The sequence below is a fragment of the Bos indicus genome, chromosome 6, assembly GCF_029378745.1.
Source record: "Bos indicus isolate NIAB-ARS_2022 breed Sahiwal x Tharparkar chromosome 6, NIAB-ARS_B.indTharparkar_mat_pri_1.0, whole genome shotgun sequence".
NCBI lineage: Eukaryota > Metazoa > Chordata > Mammalia > Artiodactyla > Bovidae > Bos > Bos indicus.
This window is the reverse complement of record NC_091765.1, coordinates 61,980,715-62,000,025: the sequence shown is the minus strand read 5'-3', so window position 1 is coordinate 62,000,025 and position 19,311 is coordinate 61,980,715. Positions and strand designations below refer to the sequence as shown.

At 40.6% G+C, this 19,311-nt stretch overlaps 1 protein-coding gene across 8 annotated transcripts in view; it reads left to right on the top strand.

The window, feature by feature from the left end:
- Positions 1-19,311, top strand: part of ATP8A1 (ATPase phospholipid transporting 8A1) — a 238,183-nt gene that overhangs the window by 188,790 nt on the left and 30,082 nt on the right. For 7 of the 8 annotated variants that reach the window (XM_070791370.1, XM_070791371.1, XM_070791372.1 and 4 more), the window contains 4 exons: positions 2,749-2,827; positions 8,544-8,605; positions 10,848-10,904; positions 11,793-11,900. In XM_070791370.1, coding sequence (XP_070647471.1) covers positions 2,749-2,827; positions 8,544-8,605; positions 10,848-10,904; positions 11,793-11,900 — 306 coding nt within the window. The remainder of the gene's footprint in view (positions 1-2,748; positions 2,828-8,543; positions 8,606-10,847; positions 10,905-11,792; positions 11,901-19,311) is intronic. The other variant, XM_070791374.1, reaches the window with a different exon arrangement.

Here is a 19,311-nt window from a genome sequence, read left to right as displayed (position 1 = left end):
ATAGTTCACTCTCCTGCAATTATGTATTCTAAAGTGTTTCCACTAGTGTTTGTTAGAAATTCGGGTTTCTATCCAGTGTAACTGAGGAGTTTTGTTTGTTGTTTTTTTGTTGTTTTTTTTTTAAGTTTTGTAACAGTCAAGGTAGATGTAATTTTGAAACTATAATAAAAGTATCAAATACACCTTCACAGAATTTTTTCTCATTTAATATAGTACATGTTGGTTATGTTATGCATGTTATGTTACCAATAATTATATGTAACCTTAATTTGGTGTTTTGAATTTAGGAAATTAATGTAGGATATTTTAAATTTTATTATTTCATAAAACTGTCAAATGACATTTGTTCTCAGTATACCAGGGCAGTAGAGCGAGACTGGTGTGGCAGCGCCTCTAACCTCATACAGTAAATGATGGTGTTAAGTTTATTGCCAGGATGTTATTCATCTTCTGAGATGAGGTCTTCATGAATGCACTGTGCATACATGTCCCAGTGTGCAGATGCGTACAACTTGAGGGATGGGATAACTGAATTTGGTTAAGTTAAAAAAAAAAAAAAAAAACTTAACTACAAGGTTTTATGTAGAGTGGAGAACAAGTGGGTTTTTATAGAGCCCACTAGTTCTATAAAGTATTTTAGTGGTCTTTTAAAACTGTTGCTATTTATAATATGCAATGTCTGTGCTTTAATTTCTTAATGTTTTATTTTTTGCTTTTTTAAAAATTTACCTTTGATGTCCAATTTGTGTTAAATTCTACTGCCTTGCTAAAAAGCTTTCCATTACCTATGGTGAGTATTTTCAAGTGACAGAAAGCTACAGTTGGGGCAGATACAATGGATCATGAGCTCTTGTTTCCTTGAAAATGTAATCTGAGAGCTAGGAAGGTTCCAGACTTTCTGGCAGGCTAACAATAACCCTCACCAGCCCAGAGTTACATCAACCTCAGCCACACGTCCCCATCTCCCGTTGCTGAGGCTCCGTGGTGTCTCTTGAGAGTTAGCTTCCCAGCCCAGAGTACATCCACCTCAGCCACCCGTCCCCATCTCCCGTTGCTGAGGCTCCGTGGTGTCTCTTGAGAGTTAACTTCCCAGCCACTGCCTTGACCTTGCTCCTGTTGCTTATAAACCGGTCGTCACAGGATTACCCAAAACCATTCCTAGAAAGTCACATCCTTTTGTACCCTTTGTATATGGCAACTTGGAAAGTCTTGTGGCCAGTGAGAAAGTGTAACTGGTCATATATAGTTTTAACGTGAGAGCAGCCTTCCTTGTATTTTTTGCTGTTCTTGTATACAAAGTGTCTCATAGTCTGCAAAGCCCTGGCATTTAGAAAAGTCACCATATCAATCCAAATAGAGTATACAACTTCTGTATTCATTTAAATATTTATAGATACACAAGCTGCCAGCAATTTTTATAGGGTTTATGGATTTTTCTAATGATTTCAGTGAAAATTGTTTGAATAAATCCCATATAAACATTTTAAAATTCAGGAACAAATGGTTACAGAATGCACAGTTGTATACACAGCAGTTGCTCCAGGTCCCCAGTGTAGAAGCATTGTTACCCTGAATGATGACGATTACGTTTGTTATGGTAAAAAGGGTCGGAGGTGCTGAGGTCGTGACAGGGGTTAAAGGATTAACATGTGACAATAAGTATCGGTCAGGAAAATGGAAAAGTAGAACTAATTTTTCTTGCACCCACCTGTGCTTTCTGTCAAATAAAAACTTGCAGTAATGACATAGTGAGGAGAAGAGACAAAGGTTAATGAGTAACATAAGTTCAAATGTGTAATGTATTGGAGCGTAAATTGGATCATACAATCCAGTGTGGCTGGGTGAACTAACAAAGGAGATTGAGATCACAGTGGAAAATTTTGGGAGGCAGGCAACTTAATTTCTGTTGTTTGAACAGCTTAAAACTATTTTAATACATGCCAGTTTTATTTGGCATACATTTTGTTTGCAAGAAGCACTTCTGAGGGACAAAACTGCAGCCCTTCAAAGGGCTGTGAGCGTTCTAAACAGTTTTTCTATAACTTAATCTTTTACATCCATGTTACAAAGAAAAGGCTAGTGATACTTGCTTTCTTGTTAATGAAATACAATAGATGAGAAAGCAATAACTATTAAATGATATTATAATTGTATGAAGTTTGATGTTGACAGGTGTTTTCAAATTGTGAAAGTCTTTTGTAACTTAAGTCCTGGTAAAAGGGCTTTGCTTTGAGGAACTATGCAATTTAAATGTTACACTTGTTATTTTTAGTGTTGTGCTGTGGGTGTGTTTGGAAAAAGAGAATGCACTATATCCTTACCATTTAAAAGTTTACACTTTTATTGCACATGGAAAAGAAAAAGTAGGGATCTCACCAAATTACAATCTCTTCAAAAGTCTGTTCGTCTGGAATTATGAAAATAGTCCCACTTAAAGAGTTTCATGATCTAACAGTAATTTTAAATTTTATTTTCTTCTTCAGGCAGAAATTTAAACTTTTAATCCTTGGTTTTTAGAAAGTAGAAAAAATTTCAGTGAAGCTGAAAAAACATTTAGAGAAACATAAAAATAAATAAATGACCCATGAAGGTCTAAGAGGCAGAAAGTGTCTGTCAGTTCTATTAATTCACAGTGGTGGCCCGACAGAAACACGTTTTGTGAATCTAGCTCACAGATAAAAAGAAAGGTCAGAGTTCACAGAGCTAGTTTATCGCAAATGGTTCTCATGGATTTTTGTTTTCCCTCAGGTTTTCTGGGTTCATTGTTTAAATGGCCTCTTCCACTCAGTTATTCTGTTTTGGTTTCCACTAAAAGCCCTTCAATATGGTAAGTAGGAAGGATATGAATGCTAAGATGTGACTTTTTACTTTTTTAGAAAAATAATTCATTGTCAATATATGTTAAAAATTATAGCGGTGTTTCATTTTATGATGTTTCTTCCTTAACCTAAAATACATGCATTTAAAAGTTGTACACACTTTAAAGATTTTTACTATTCCTTTGGGAGCAAAGTGATTTAATATATGCAAAGCCTTTCTTCTCTACTTCTCATGTTTTTCAAACTTGCAGAGAGTGAAATTTTAGGGTTTTTTTTCCCCTCTGTTGATGTATAGTTAGGAGACAACAGTGCTGATGTTTTACGTCGTCTGTTTATTATACCTGTGAGACTTGTATCAGCTCTTTATACTGAACCTCATCAGACATGCTAGTATTTTCAAGTACTTGAGCTGCAGCTTTGAATGAGATTTTCAGTATGTTATTATGTTCGTCTTGGAGTGTAAGCTTTTATCTCTGCTTGTTTTGAGGGGGTGATGTTATTGTGTCAGTTTTGAGAGATGGGATCATGGTGAATTTCCTATACACATAAAAATGATTAAGTAGTCACTTTAGAGAAGAGGTCCCTGGGATGCTTAAGCTGGTGTTGCTATGTCCGGAGCAGACCTTGCCCTGGGATCCGGAGGAAGACGGCTGAACATTCAGCTCACAGACATGTACCTCAAACAAGACACACACAACACCCGAGATCTGCGCGCCCTTCAGAGGTACTAGCTGTTCTCGCGGCTGAGTTAACACTGGCCCGTAAGGTGCAGGGCCGGCTCTTCTGTCCCACCAACAGCCTCCTCTCCAAGCTGCCAGAGGCATCCTCATAAAACGTAAATCAGACCAGATGCCTCCCTGCTCAGAACCCCACAGACTCGATCACATTTAGAACCAAGTCCATAGCCCCAGCCTTGGCCAACTTGGCTCTCCTTCCACCCCACCAGTGCCGCCCCTGCCAGCTCCCACCCTCGCTGTGCTCCAGCCCATAGGCCATCCATCCGCTCTTCCTCGTCTTCACCAGGTGTCCAGCAGCTCTCTCCTCCCACCCTCAGGTCTGTGCTTGGAGAAGCACTCCCGGATCACCCTGCCTCAGAGACCCTCCAACCCCGCGCCCTCTGCCCCTGACTCTCTCTCCTCATCCTCTTGTATCTTCTTGGTGCTTGCCTAGTGGGTGTGATATATTTGCTTTTTTTTTTTTAATTACCATGCTCCTCTGTTAGAACCAAAGCTCCAGAAGGGCAGGGTACTGTCTGTTAAGTTCGCTGTTGTTTCCATAGTGCCCACAACAGCGCCTGGCTCACTGTGAGCACCCAGTCTGTCACAGACGCCTTCATGAGAAGCTGCGGCATGAGTCGGGGAGTGCGTATCGCAGACAAGGCAGCAGCTTCGTGGCCTGGTCGAAGATTTTCATCTCCTTCCTACATTCATTGCTCTGCCAGCACAAAGTGAATAGATTCTCATTACTAGACCCTGGAAATAGCTGTAGTAAAATCTAATTAAATATAAAATATTGACCCAGTGGGCCAGGAGAATCATAATAGCATTTTTTAGATAAAATTTACATACCATAAAATTCACTCTTTTAAATTATATGATCCAGTGGTCTCTAGTATAGTCACAGAACTGCCCCCACTCTCTGATGCCAGAACAGTTTCATCACCCTTTATGCATGAGCAGTCACTCCTCATTTTTCTATCCCTCTCCCCTAGCCCCTGACAACCATTGGTTTTTGTCTCTGTGGATTTGCCTATACTGGCATTTCATAAAAATGGAGTTGTGATACAAGAATTTAACTGATCCTTATTGTGGCATAAATCAGGACTTCATTCCTTTTTATGGGTGAATAATATTTCATTGTATGGATAGAACACATTTTGTTTATTCATTCACTCATTGATGGACATTTGGATTGCTTTCACTTTGGGGAAATCCAGGGTGTTGAATCCAGGGTACAATATAGGACTTAGGTAAGTTTTCTACGTAGTTTATTTTCCTAACGCAAAATCAGTGTAAGCATGAAAAACTAGGAATGTCCATCATCAAAGTTCAGTTCAGTCGCTCAGTCGTGTCCGACTCTTTGCAACCCCATAAATCGCAGCACGCCAGGCCTCCCTATCCATCAACAACTCCCGGAGTTCACTCAGACTCACGTCCATCGAGTCAGTGATGCCACCCAGCCATCTCATCCTCCGTCGCCCCCTTCTCCTCCTGCCCTCACTCCCTCCCAGCATCAGAGTCTTTTCCAATGAGTCAACACTTCGCATGAGGTGGCCAAAGTACTGGAGTTTCAGCTTCAGCATCATTCCTTCCAAAGAAATCCCAGGGCTGATCTCCTTCAGAATGGACTGGTTGGATCTCCTTGCAGTCCAAGGGACTCTCAAGAGTCTTCTCCAACACCACAGTTCAAAAGCATCAATTCTTCGGCGCTCAGCTTTCTTCACAGTCCAACTCTCACATCCATACATGACCACAGGAAAAACCATAGCCTTGACTAGACGGACCTTTGTTGGCAAAGTAATGTCTCTGCTTTTGAATATGCTATCTAGGTTGGTCATAACTTTCCTTCCAAGGAGTAAGCGTCTTTTAATTTCATGGCTGCAGTCACCATCTGCAGTGATTTTGGAGCCCAGAAAAATAAAGTCTGACACTGTTTCCACTGTTTCCCCATCTATTTCCCATGAAATGATGGAACCGGATGCCATGATCTTCATTTTCTGAATGTTGAGCTTTAAGCCAACTTTTTCACTCTCCACTTTCACCTTCATCAAGAGGCCTTTGAGTTCCTCTTCACTTTCTGCCATAAGGGTGGCGTCATCTGCATATCTGAGGTTATTGATATTTCTCCCGGCAATCTTGATTCCAGCTTGTGTTTCTTCCAGTCCAGCGTTTCTCATGATGTACTCTGCATATAAGTTAAATAAACAGAGTGACAATATATAGCCTTGACGTACTCCTTTTCCTATCTGGAACCAGTCTGTTGTTCCATGTGCAGTTCTTAGCTGTTGCTTCCTGACCTGCATACAGATTTCTCAAGAGGCAAGTCACATGGTCTGGTATTCCCATCTCTTTCAGAATTTTCCACAGTTGATTGTGATCCACACAGTCAAAGGCTTTGGCATAGTCAATAAAGCAGAAGTAGATGTTTTTCTGGAATTCTCTTGCTTTTTCCATGATCCAGCGGATGTTGGCAATTTGATCTCTGCTTCCTCTGCCTTTTCTAAAACCAGCTTGAACATCTGGAAGTTCATGGTTCACATATTGTTGAAGCCTGGCTTGGAGAATTTTGAGCATTACTTTACTAGCATGTGAGATGAGTACAATTGTGTGGTAGTTTGAACATTCTTTGGCATTGCCTTTCTTTGGGATTGGAATGAATACTGACCTTTTCCAGTCCTGTGGCCACTGCTGAGTTTTCCAAATTTGCTGGCATATTGAGTGCAGCACTTTCACAGCATCATCTTTCAGGATTTGAAATAGCTCAACTGGAATTCCATCACCTCCACTAGCTTTGTTCATAGTGGTACTTCCTAAGGCCCACTTGACTTCACATTCCAGGATGTCTGGCTCTAGGTCAGTGATCACACCATCGTGATTATCTGGGTCGTGAAGATCTTTTTTGTACAGTTCTTCTGTGTATTCTTGCCACCTCTTCTTAATATCTTCTTCTTCTGTTAGGTCCATACCATTTCTGTCCTTTATCGAGCCCATCTTTGCATGAAATGTTCCCTTGGTATCTCTAATTTTCTTGGAGAGATCTCTAGTCTTTCCCATTCTGTTGTTTTCCTCTATTTCTTTGCATTGATCACTGAGGAAGGCTTTTGCTACCTAAGTCACTTCAGTCGTGTCCGACTCTGTGTGACCCCATAGACGGTAGCCTACCAGGCTCCCCCATCCCTGGGATTCTCCAGGCAAGAACACTGGAGTGGGTTGCCATTTCCTTCTCCAATGCATGAGAGTGAAAAGTGAAAGGGAAGTCACTCTGTCGTGTCCGCCTCTTGGCAACCCCATGCACTGCAGCCTACCAGGCTCCTCCATCTATGGGGTCTTCCAGGCAAGAGTACTGGAGTGGGGTGCCATCACCTTCTCCGGAGGAAGGCTTTTAGGTACTCTAAATTAGAAAAAAAAAATTTTAAGTAGCACAAAGCAGACAGCATCCAAAACACCTTACCAATTCAAAACACTTTAGCAACAAGAGGTTTGAAAGGAATTCCCAACTAATTCCAGCCCCAGAAAAACAGATCCCAGGATTCCCTTTGCATTTGTCTGGGGAACTGCCAAGCCGTCCAGCCTCAGCAGAAGAAATTCACAACGGGTGCTGCCTGGGGAACCCAAATCTAGCCAAGTCCAGAGAACATGCACTTCCTCTTTTCAAGAGATAAATGACACATAGCATAAATTGTGTTTTAACATTCTACTTTTTTTCAGTTTTTTTTGTTTGTTTGTTTTCAAATAAGAAGTTTTTGTTTTCTTTAGCTTTTGAAAAGATGAGATAGAGAAGAGATAGAAATGGTTGTATAATATCTGGCTAAACATTCACTCACTTGCTTCAGTGTTTTTCAAAGTATGGTCTATAGACACCTGAGAATACTCAAGACCTTTTGAGGTCTATGAATGAGGTCAAAATTTCATAGTTTCAAATTTTTTATATTATCAAGACATTATTTGTCATTTTCATTGCTGCTGCAAAAGCAGCAGTGGGCAAAATTCCTGGTACCTTGACACAAACAGTGGTACAATTGTACTAGAAATCATTATATTCTTCACTACCACACACCCACATTAAAAAAAAAAAAAAAGTTTCCCTTAAGAATACCCTTGAAGAAGCTGTAAACCTAATACTTTTATTAAATCCCGAAACTTGATACACATCTGACTAATATTCTGCATGACCAAATGGGAAGTATGCATGAAGTACTTCAGCCACACATCAACAGGCAGCAGCTTTATCCACTAGAATGTCTGGGGGATTGTTTGAGTTATCAGCTGAACCAACTACATCCATGAGGTTACAGAATCATGCATAAGTAAAAGATGCATTCAGAATGAATTTTTCCAATGAATTTTTTTAAGGTTGTGTGTTCAGTCGCTTTAGTCGTGTCTGACTCTCAGTGACCCTAAGGACTGTAGGCCACCAGGCTTCTCTGTCCACGGGATTCTTCAGGCAAGACTATGGGAGTGGGTTGCCGTGCCCTCCTCCAGGGGATGTTAGGAGTATTTCTTCTTGTAACATGGGTTTAGAGCACTATGCAAGTTTCGTGTGTACAGCAGTATATCTCTACTAGTTCTGCATATGCTGCAGCGTGTTCACCAGAAAAACAGTTTCAGATTCCGCTGCAGCTAACCTTTCGGAAACTACCTCCACATCTTTAAGAAATGACTTGAGTTTTTAAGTAGTATCAGGGAATAGTCACAGTTACTAGAAAAGGTTATCAAATACTTGTCTCCTTTCTAACTCCATCTCTCTGTGAAATTGGATTTCCCTCATATGTGAGGACTTCCCTGGTGGCTCAGACGGTAAAGCATCTGCCTACAATGCAGGAGACCTGGGTTCAGTCCCTGGGTTGGGAAGATCCCCTGGAGAAGGAAATGGCAACCCACTCCAGTGGCTCCATTGTGTGACCCCGCTTCCCCTCCTTTTGTTCAACACTCCTAAATTGATTATTCTTTGAATGGATTCTGAATTTATTTCCTTTCCCAACAAACCTCTCTTCTTTTCATGTAGGCACTGTATTTGAAAATGGGAAGACTTCTGATTACCTGCTGTTGGGAAACTTTGTTTACACAGTGAGTGTGGGACATTTGCCTCGTTTGCATATGAAATTGAATTACTTCAACCAAGCTCATTTTGTTTTCAAATTTAAATGTGTGCATTTCTGTATTTAAGGGTTGTTCGCATATCCTTTTAAAAATGAGATGAGATGTTTTGACTGTTGAGAGATTATCTTATATTAGGTTATAAAAATGTCATTTAGGTTCACTGACTGTATAGGCCTTTGGTTGTTCTTATTTTCAGTATTCCTTCTTCATTCTTATTGCCTCACTTTCCCTTTTTGTCTCCTTTGTCCCTTTTTCCTCAGGATTGTTTTATTGCCCTTGTTCGTATTTCCTTGCTTTCCTAAATTCATGGCAAATACTACCATACTAGACTTGGGTGTTTAACAGCTAATTATTCTAGAGTCGCATTAAAAATAAAATGCCAAAAAAATTAAAAATAAAAAATCTCCATTTTTTTGAGATATTTAAGCCACGCAAGACATGGACTCCACTGTAGGAAATCACTGTATAAACGCTTATGAGGGATGCACAGATGAGTGTGAGCCCCACCCTGCCACTCAAGAGCCAAAAAATGTTCTAAAACCATTTTTTCATCTAAAGTCAAAAGCTCCACTGGCATACTAGTGCCAAAGGTCATATAGTTAGTCTCCAAAAGATGTGCCCTCCAGCCTTCAACTCTGAATTCTCAGGCCAGTGTCCTTTCCTCTCCTGTGACCCCTCCATGGCTCCACAAGTGGGGACCGTGTGCTGTCCTAAATGTTAAGCGGGCACTGATACGACTGATTCCGTTGGTGGAAAAACTATAATGTGATGTTTAAATAACTGATTAATAGGTAGTTAAGACTACTGAGTAACAGAGAGAGAAAGTTTTTGGCAAATCCAGGCTCTCCTTTCCATTGACATCAACCCACTCAAGTAGTAAAAGAAAAAAAAAAGGAAAAATACATTTGGGAGCCTAGTGGTTTGTTCTCGTACGACATGAGCGCAAAACAAATAATACTTGGTGGACTAAGTTTAAATATAAACCAGTAGATGTCATTGGATGTCTCAGAGACATTTTAAAGTATCCAAGTCTTAATAGGGAGTATTTCCTTCATTTTGTGTCAAAATCTCTCTCATTTCGGAATTTTTTATATAGTCTAAATTAAATATTTAAATTTTAGTAAATGTTTTATTTCTACAGCTCTTTATCCTGAATTGCTATTAGATATCCTGCTGAGAAAGCCCAAGTGCTTCACTTTATCCTGACTTTATGACCCAGTGGGCAGCGTCTAATACTGTGTATAAACCCTACAGTAAGCAAAAGTAAGACTGTGCACTTAAGCACTCACTAATCACCAGCGCTAGGCAAGCACACACTTCCATCCTGGCAAACTGTTGGAAGTGCCCCGATTCCCTTTGACTACTAGCAGTATTCAGTATGTTATTTTTATCACAAATAGATAATCATAGATAATGCTGCAGTGCTAAGCACCATTCTTGGTATTTTGCCTATAAAGGGATAAGTTTTATCAGATCCCAGTTTATAGATGAAGGAGATGAGACCCAGAGAGCTCAAGTAACCTGCCTTGTTCCTTAACAGAACAGCCAATAAGTGATGGAGTCTTGAGCACGCATAGTCTGACTCCAGGGCAATGTAGTCTGACTCCATTTAAACGTTGCGCTATCCTATGGAGAACACAGGGCAGTTCATTAAGTCTGGGTCCCATGCTGTAGGATTAATAGCATGGCCACCAATGACAGTGGATGTATACCGCGTGGAGATGTAACACGCTCCTACATGCCACTCCACAGAGTTTCTAATAAGTCAAGTTATAGCATAAGTGTTCAGATTTCTAAATATCCAGTTATATGACTTATAATTCATCTTTAAAATTTAGAAAATGAAGTCTTGTACTACAGATGATGTCAAATAAACTTAAAGCAATCTCAGGAACCCAAGATTACTGTGGACCTTAGACGATTGTCGATCACTACTCATGAATTTTACGAGAAGTAGGCAGGCCCATGCTCAGAAGGCTTGTGGCTGGACTGTCGGACGACGACGATGAGGAGAGGGCAAGGAAGAGAGGCAGGAGTGTAAGGCTGCGCGTGGCAGTTCCAGCTGGCCACAGTCGTAATGTTCAGCCCTCAGCTAACTCACTCATTTCTTTGCTGGTTCGACGTACAAGTCCAGCTGTGAATAGTCTACCAGCCCATCTTATGAACTATCATATTTGTGAAGTAAAATAACGTCTCCCTTCTGTTCTAGTTTGTGGTGATAACTGTGTGCTTGAAAGCTGGATTGGAGACATCATATTGGACCTGGGTAAGAGGATCTTTAGTCACAACCAAGGATATCACATTTATTCATGCATTATCATTAATATTTGTTGTTTTTTGTTATAACTTGATGTGTCTCTTTACTCCAGTTCCACAAGTGGTTCTATGGGGGTTCGGGACTGGAGGGAGGAAAACGGGGCACTCTAGTTTGGAAACATTGAGTAAAAAATAAGTGTATGTATCACAAGACTTCTCAGAGCCCTTAATATATGGTTGTACATTGTAAATACGCCTGAAAGTGGGAAGCCTTCAAACCTATTGATAGGAATCTTTTCACGGTAGAGTATGTCACAAGACATGCTCATTGGAAAACCCATTGGAAAACGATTCTGAAGACCATTAATATTAGTGAAAGATTTGTCCTCAGACACTTGCAGATCTCCAGCCTGAATAAAAGAAGTTCCACTTTAGATACATTAGTGTTGAAGTACATTCACATCCAGGTAAAGAGACACAGTAAACAAAAAGAAAGTTAGATGTTCAAGGGAAAGGTGGGAGCAAGAAATTTGGATTTGACAGTCCTTAGCACAGAGATTAGTATTCGCACAAGTGTCTTAGCATCTTTCAGTCAGAGCATACAGACCAAAACTAGGGAGGCTTAAAGATGGTAGCAGATAAAACTGATAAGAGTGAAAGGTGAGACCCACCAAAGGAGGTGGGAAAGGAACATACCGCAGGTATTATATCATCATAGAGGAGATGTATTTCATGCAAGATCCAGTTAAAACACGCAAATATTTAGTTAATAAGTGCCATAGATAACATTTATGGATACAGTAAAATAATAATAATAAGGAAATTTGTGAAAGCTTCACCAGTGTGTGAGTCCTCTGTCCACCTGCAAGTCTCTGACACAGATTCCCTCCCTCCACAGTTCAGCCACATAGCCATCTGGGGCAGCATCGCACTCTGGGTGGTGTTTTTTGGAATCTACTCATCTCTGTGGCCTGCTGTTCCAATGGCCCCTGATATGTCAGGAGAGGTAATGTATCCTAATAACAGATAATCTGGCAAACCATAAGAATTGGCATTCATTAATGAGCCTTAATTGCTTGGCTTGGGTTTATATTAAAACAGTATTCACCAATTTAAAAAGCTATTTTTAAATTCCACAGTTGTGAGTGATAAAAATTGAGAGAATATTTTAAACTTGGGCATTTTACTTAAATCTGACTTACCCTTTCATAACCATTGCTGGGATAATAAAATATGGTTGTCAGGAGCTTGAATCCTGTTAAGACTATCTATACAGAAGATGCCATTTTAAAATTAGACCATCAATCCACACATACTTTTTGAATAAGAGATTTAGGGAAATGGTGAGTTTATGTCTTGGGACAGTCTGTCTTTTCTTCTGTTATCTTTCATTCTAAAGAAAAAGGCTACTGTCCTGTATTAAATGCACTTTTAGAGTTGTCTTAATGACATCAGTTTGGTTTTCATTTTGAAAGAGTTAGGCTATCTGACATTTTAGCCTTATCATGGTCCACTTTCAATTCCATCTGTCACTTTCTCGTTATACTGGTAGGAATTGAGTTATTAGGTGTTCGTGGGGGAGTGTCATAAGATCTCCTTTCGTACAGAAGGGATTCCAGCAGTAGGAGAGTGTATTATTTCAATTGCAGGAAATTTGACATAAAATGTATAAAAGAAAATGTGGAAAACATTTCAGGATTTCCTGTGACCTCACAGTAACTTGCAAATTGAGGTAACGTGAGCTCCGTTACAGCACATTGTTTTCCCGCAGTCACAGGAAACCTTTCCAGGGGTTTCTATTATTTGTTTCCCTAAGTACTGCCTGAGTACCTTTCACTTTTGACAGTCTGGTTTATAGATCATTTTCATGAAATTTTATCTGACAGCATCCTGCTTTTTATAAATTAGCAGAATGCAGACACATTAAAAAAAATTTGTGGCTAAATTTATTAGAGAGAGGCATTATATACTATTACAGCAAAACCAGACGTATCGAGGAGTATGTACTTCCTTCCACCAAAGGGAAGGCTCCTTCTGAAACATGGACTGTGAACTCAAGAAAATTTACAGCATGTATTTTAAGGAGAACAGAAAGAAAGCTGTGAATCCGTCTCCTTGCCTTGATTTGCGTCCTTTTTTCTTGAAGGAATAAAATCAAAGATTGTATATGTCCACTTACGCCACCTGGAAATTCCAATCCTACTGTTTTTATTTGATGTGCACTGTCTGATTGGACCTGCTTTTCCCCAAGGTCGATTCTAACTTAATACCTTTTTCATTAGACCTCATTTTGCCTCATGTCTGAATGTTTTATTTTCAAAATGAATGACACAAAAGATTTTGAAATCGAGATAGTTTGAGCAGCTGTAGCCAATCGCTTTGAAGACAAGAACAGAGTTTTTGACCACCTACTTCCAGGACAAGTGTGAAGTTTGACTGGCTTTTAGCCAACCAAATATAATTCTGCCCTTGCCTATAGAATTCCTGGTATTACCCAAACACAAAACTTAATAATTTCTCTTGAGATTTGCGGTGATGCTGTGTTTAATTCAAAGTGAAATGAATGTCAGTACCCCATCACATTTCTGTTCACTTCATATACAGTGGGAAGTGCTAACAGGGCTTCTTTTTCTTCTTTTATTGCTACTAATACTTTGAATATAATGTTTAAAGAGCTAATGCCCCATGGAAAATAGAAAGAATGGATTAATTCAGCTGTTGGCTTGGCTAACTTGTCCAAGATGTAAATTTGTTTAATGTATTTAAAGGAAAGAGTAATACTTTAAAATTATGTAGTACTTGGTGCTTGCAGAGTGTCTTGGTGTGCATATATGTGTAAATGAGCTTCACGGCCACTCCAGAAAAGGAAGATGACAAGAGCACCACTCACATTCTCTGGGAGAGAGAGTCTACATTCACGGTTTCCTGGGCACCAGGGTTTTAGAACCCAAAATATTATAGCAATACTCTACTTTTGAATCTTTTTATTGTGCACAGTCACTAATTCTATTACAATCCAGTTAATTTCAGAAAGTAATAACTACCCTTAGATTTGCATTTTTCATCGTAAAATTCTACATTTCAACCAAGAATGTAGCCAAATGCATATATGTGAAAAATTCATTTATGTGCCAGGAGTTATACTTGTGTGTATGTATATATATATACACACACACATATATACACACACACATATATCATTGGCCAACTATCTTGAGTAAAACTTACTTGTTCATCCTTCTAACTTTCACAGCAATATACTATTACAGTGTATATTACATATATTTTATTGTATATTGCAAGTAGCAATATAGTGTTCTAAATAACACGGGGATAAGTACAAATATTAGCGTTCCCTGACTTGACATGTTTTACGTAATCCATATAATGAAACACAACCCCAGGCATTTTCCAGAAAATAATAACGCTGTTCCAAAGGTTCCTGGTGTGCTATGAAGGTAACTTTCTGTCCCCACCAGCAACAGGGTCGTGAGTGTCTAATCCAAGGACCCTACCCCTAGAATTCCACATCTCTCCTGTTTTGATTTGGTGGCAGCTCCTCCCTAAAGTAAATAATTAAATACATGTGTATGTTTGGGTTGTCTAAAAGGCATAACAAGGCCATCCGGCATAGTAAAGCATTAATAGAGATGGTTAAGCAGACTAAAAACAGCAACCCCAGTCCCCCCCATCCTGGATCAGGTGGTATTTTGGAGGATGAGGTACTAGAGGTTTAAAAGGAATTGACACAATAGAGAAGTCCTTTAAAAAGACAGCTAAGTTGGACTGGAGAGCCTGGCTGTGGAGTCTCCAACTCGGCCACTCATGAGCTGTGTGACCCAGGGCTAGTTAAAAAAATAAAAAAATAAAAAATAAAAAGACACCTAAGATCTGGGAAAAACAATGCTAAAAATGCATAAGGTCTATTGAATGCTTTGAGTGTTTTATATGCATTTATTCTATCGATTCAGCAGCTGTTTGTTGAGATTCTACTGTGGGTCAAGCACTGTGGATTCATTAGTGAATAAAATAAATAAAAATCCATGCCCTTCTCAATGTTTCTACTGGAAGGAGACAAAATAAGTGAAATATAGAGGGATATAAATGCTATAGAGAGAACACAGCAGGCAGGAGAAACTGAGAACCGTGACTCCCATTGTTACCCACACCCTGTGGCTTTCACTCCTGGTCCAGTCACAGGCTCTGGAGGGGCTTGCGAGAGGGTGTCCTGATCTGACTTGTGCTTTAGCACCAGGACTGTGACCACGGTGTTATGAACCACCTAGGAGATTGTTGCAAGAACCTAGGCCGAAAGTAACGGTGGTTTGGGCCAGGAGGGCGGTCATGGTGAAAGGGGTCAGAGTCTGAAGCTAATCTGAAGGTAGAGCCCGTAGGATTTGCTGACAGATTGGATGTGAGGAGTGAGAGGAAATGAAGCCGAGGGGGACGCCATGGTGTTGGTTGTGACCATTAGAACGTGCTTGTCCTCAACTCACCAAATCCTCCCAGCAAACTTATTACCGTGCTCGTTTTACAGATGAGAACACAGAGGCCTAGAGAAGTTAAGTAAGTGCCTCAAATGATAACCCAATCTGAAGTGACAGAGGACAGACTTAGCCGTGTGGTCCACGGTCAGCTGCCCCGTGCTGCTCCTCTGATCGTGTTTATTCAAAGGAAATCTGAGGGGACTCTCCCTCGTTGCAGCTATTTCAAGGATCTGTGTGGATGAGATCTCTATTTTCTGGTTCCTGACAGCAATGGCTCCTCCGTGCTTCTCTCCCTGTGGGCATGGCAGTGTCCTGGCCTTCCTCCGTCCACCCTCGGCATCCCAGCCGCTGAGCTCCACCTCCTCCTCACGTGTCCACTGCCCCTTCGTGTCTTCACTGATCTGCTCTGACATAAAGATGTCGAGTGCCCCATTAGTATTCAGTAAATGATTGCGAGGTGAAACTGCTTTTTTTCCATGCTTGTTTGTTTTGAACAAACACACGAGAAACAGTGGCGTGGAGGTGACAGAGAGACAGAGTTCGGCTCAGATAAGACCCTGGTGCTGACATCCAGAGGTTTTCCGGCAGCAGAACAGGATGCTGGCCTCTCTCACCCCAACCGCAGTCCCTGCCACTAGCGCTGCTCAGCAGAGCCATGCTCATCTGCGCTGTGCAGCTCCTTCCCGCTCCTGGGGTTCAGGTGCTCTGTGGACCTCTCTCCAGTGTTTTGTCTTCAGACAGACATCGTACATGTTGAAGGGCACAGATTATTCTGCTCTAATTAGTGCTAACTGGAGCACAGGGTGCAAATTTTAGACCACTTACAAGTATGGGTCTCAGGCTTCTACATTCAGCCTGGACACATACCCATACACTGATCAGGGTTTTATAGTTGTTTCCAATCTGTGTTCTTGACGCGTCCTTTCAGCCATCTGGAGACAGAGCCATTTCTCTCACTGTGTTGAAAGAAAACCCTTGTTCACGAAGAAGGGAAGGGAAGAGAACTAGCATTTATGGTGCACCCTTTTATTCTCCAGGCACTGGTTTTGATCCCAGGCGTTCATTGTTTCATTTAAATCCATATCACAAAGCTATGGAGTAAGTAGAGCAATAGCAAGTCACCCAGAGAATTCACCCCAGGTTTTCCTCTCAAATCCCTTCGGTTGCTCTAACATCCTGAGGAACTAAATACCTTCTCTTTAACACCCATTCCTGTTCCTTACTCTCAGATGGGGACTCTCTTTTCTCCTTGCAACCGTTTTCCTTGCATTCTGTTGATTTCCCTGATATATCTGCTATTTCCCAGGATACCCAGAGCCCTGATCAATTTCCCCCAGTTTGTCAGATACAAAAGCATTCCCATCTCTCTTTAAAAGTGCCTAGATTTTTAATTCTCCCCCCTCAACACCACCTAACTCCCTCAACACACTTCTAGAGACTGTGTCTCACTTTGTATCCCAACTTCTCATGTCCTCTTAGCAATATCAGCGTGTCTAATACCCACTCGTTAAATACATATATGTATAGTATATATATATAAAATTGAAAACTAATCAACCCACATCATCAGAGAATGTACAGTTGCCACTCAGATGAGAGTAGGACCTCACTTACTGAGGGTCAGTCACTGTCACAAGTACTTCTCATATCTTCACTCGCTTAACCCTGAGAACATTTAACGCAACACTGTGAGGCAGTTTCTGTCACACATTTCACCGACACAGAGTGGTTAAATAATTTTCTCAAGGTCACACAGCCTGTAAGTCATCTCTGAGCTGCCTCTGGAAAGCAGCCAGTCTTTCCCCTTTACCACTATACACACTGTTCTCTGTCCCTTTTACATTTTTCCTCTCGCCTTTTCACTTCTCTGCGTTTTTCTCCCAGCCGTTTGTATAAATGCCTTTTAATGTCAGTTCCCCAAAGTACTTACTTCCATCTGGTTGGTCAACTAAGCCATGCATTATCTGCATATAATATTTCCATCTTCAGCTGTGCTCAGCTGCCTGTATCACTAATCAGGCATCGTTACCTTCCTCCTTCCTTCAACACATTCTACATGCCTGAAATTACCAGAAATCCATCCCCTAGATATCTGAGCCTTTAGGCCAGACATGAGCCACTCCAGCCAGGGCCAGAGAGGACTCTTCTCAGTTGGTGGGCAGGGTGTTGCCATTTGGGAGACATTCCTTCCTATAGTTTTGTTTCCACTATAGGAATTCTACATCTCTGCCCATAATAAGCTTCAAATGATAATGATTAACAAGCATTCCAGTACCACAAATATTGAAATATTTAGCTATTAAGAAGGAATTACGACATCACAGCAGGGGGAGAGTAGATTCCACAAAGGTGGAGAATGAGACAATAAGAAATTATTTAGAAAAGGAAAAGAAAGAGAAAATAGCATGACAAGCTTGACTGCGACTTTAAATATGTCACTGTCTTCCCCTCCTCTCACAAATATGGTTGTGATTTAAGGGGAAGACTTTTTTTTTTTTTTTTTTTTTTCAGACCTGACTTGTATTTTTTCACACCAGTACAACAATTTATGGGGCAAGGTAGACTCTGGGGAGAAGTGCTATGTTATATAAACACATGCTGGCCTGCTTTTTCTGACTTTTCTCAGTGATGTTACTGAGTATTTCTTGAAGTTTCAGAAGGAAATGTTTTAGGCACTCTGATTAGTACACCAGATTACAAAATAAAAAGCAAGTTCCATCAAGGATCATTTCATATCACGATGAATACCAGGAGGTTAGCAGTGGCAGAACTTTCCAGGGCATCACGGCCGCACAGACACACTGTACAGTCTTCCCGAGCGCCATCTGGTCCTGCTCTCCCTGGCCTGAGGGATCTATAAAACTACTGAAGGAAATTGAAGTTAAGGAACGAGCATGTGTTTTACAGAATTTCAGATCTCTTGATTGAGGTTTGTAAAGTCTCTCTAAAAAACAATAAAAGTCTTTGTTGAACCCTTTACTGTCACCCCTGTAGGAAAGGTATTAATAAACCACATTAGTGATATGATTTTCCTAAATTGTGCTGTTGCCCATTTTACCAACACAGTGAGTTACTTTACATATGGGGAATTTCCTGGTTTCAAATAGTACTTATTCATCTCTCAGCTTTTAATTACCTAGATAGCATGTAATAATTTATAGGTCCTAAGACCTGCCCTGGTAGATAGGGTGGGGCAGTGTTTTGATATGAAGGAATTTCATCCAAGATTACTGGGTTTAGCCAAGTAGCCTGGGGAGAACAACTGCTCCAAACTCTATCAGATGTTCTTCAGTCAACCAACAGTTGGGATCCCATCCAATAAAACATGCCATTGGTTGCAGTCCTCAGAGCCCTGACAGTGAATGAGACAGGCAGACTATCACAGATCTTAAAGAAGCTGGCCACATGGCCACTTCCAAGCCCATTTTGTAAAGAGAAGTCTTAAAGAAATGCTGGGAAGCAGAGACATCAATGTGACTAATGGCAAATCAGGACACGGGCACACACATGGGCATAGAGTGCTCTTTTGAGTCGCTGTGAGAGCTGGCATTGCTTTTTGTAAGCACAGCACCTTTTCCTACAATACGGAGCACACGTGTATTGAGCATCTAGGGTACATGTGTTGCTCTGTGTTAAGCAGTGGAGGATGCACAGGTGAACAGAATTGGTCAAGGTCCTTAAGGATTTTGTTTTTAATAATGGGATATGGATGTCATAAATATGAGGGATGATGCAGTGCACCCCAAGTGCCATGATAGGGAGCAAGGCATGAAAAGCTGAACAAAGCTGCTCTTAGTATGACAGAACTTTGGCTGTTTGTTTTCTAGAGTCAGTACATTCTTGCATTCATTCATTCCATAATTATGCATCAAGTATGTAGTTGGTTCTAGGCATGGTGTCTGCATAATGGATTAATTAGGCAAGATCCCC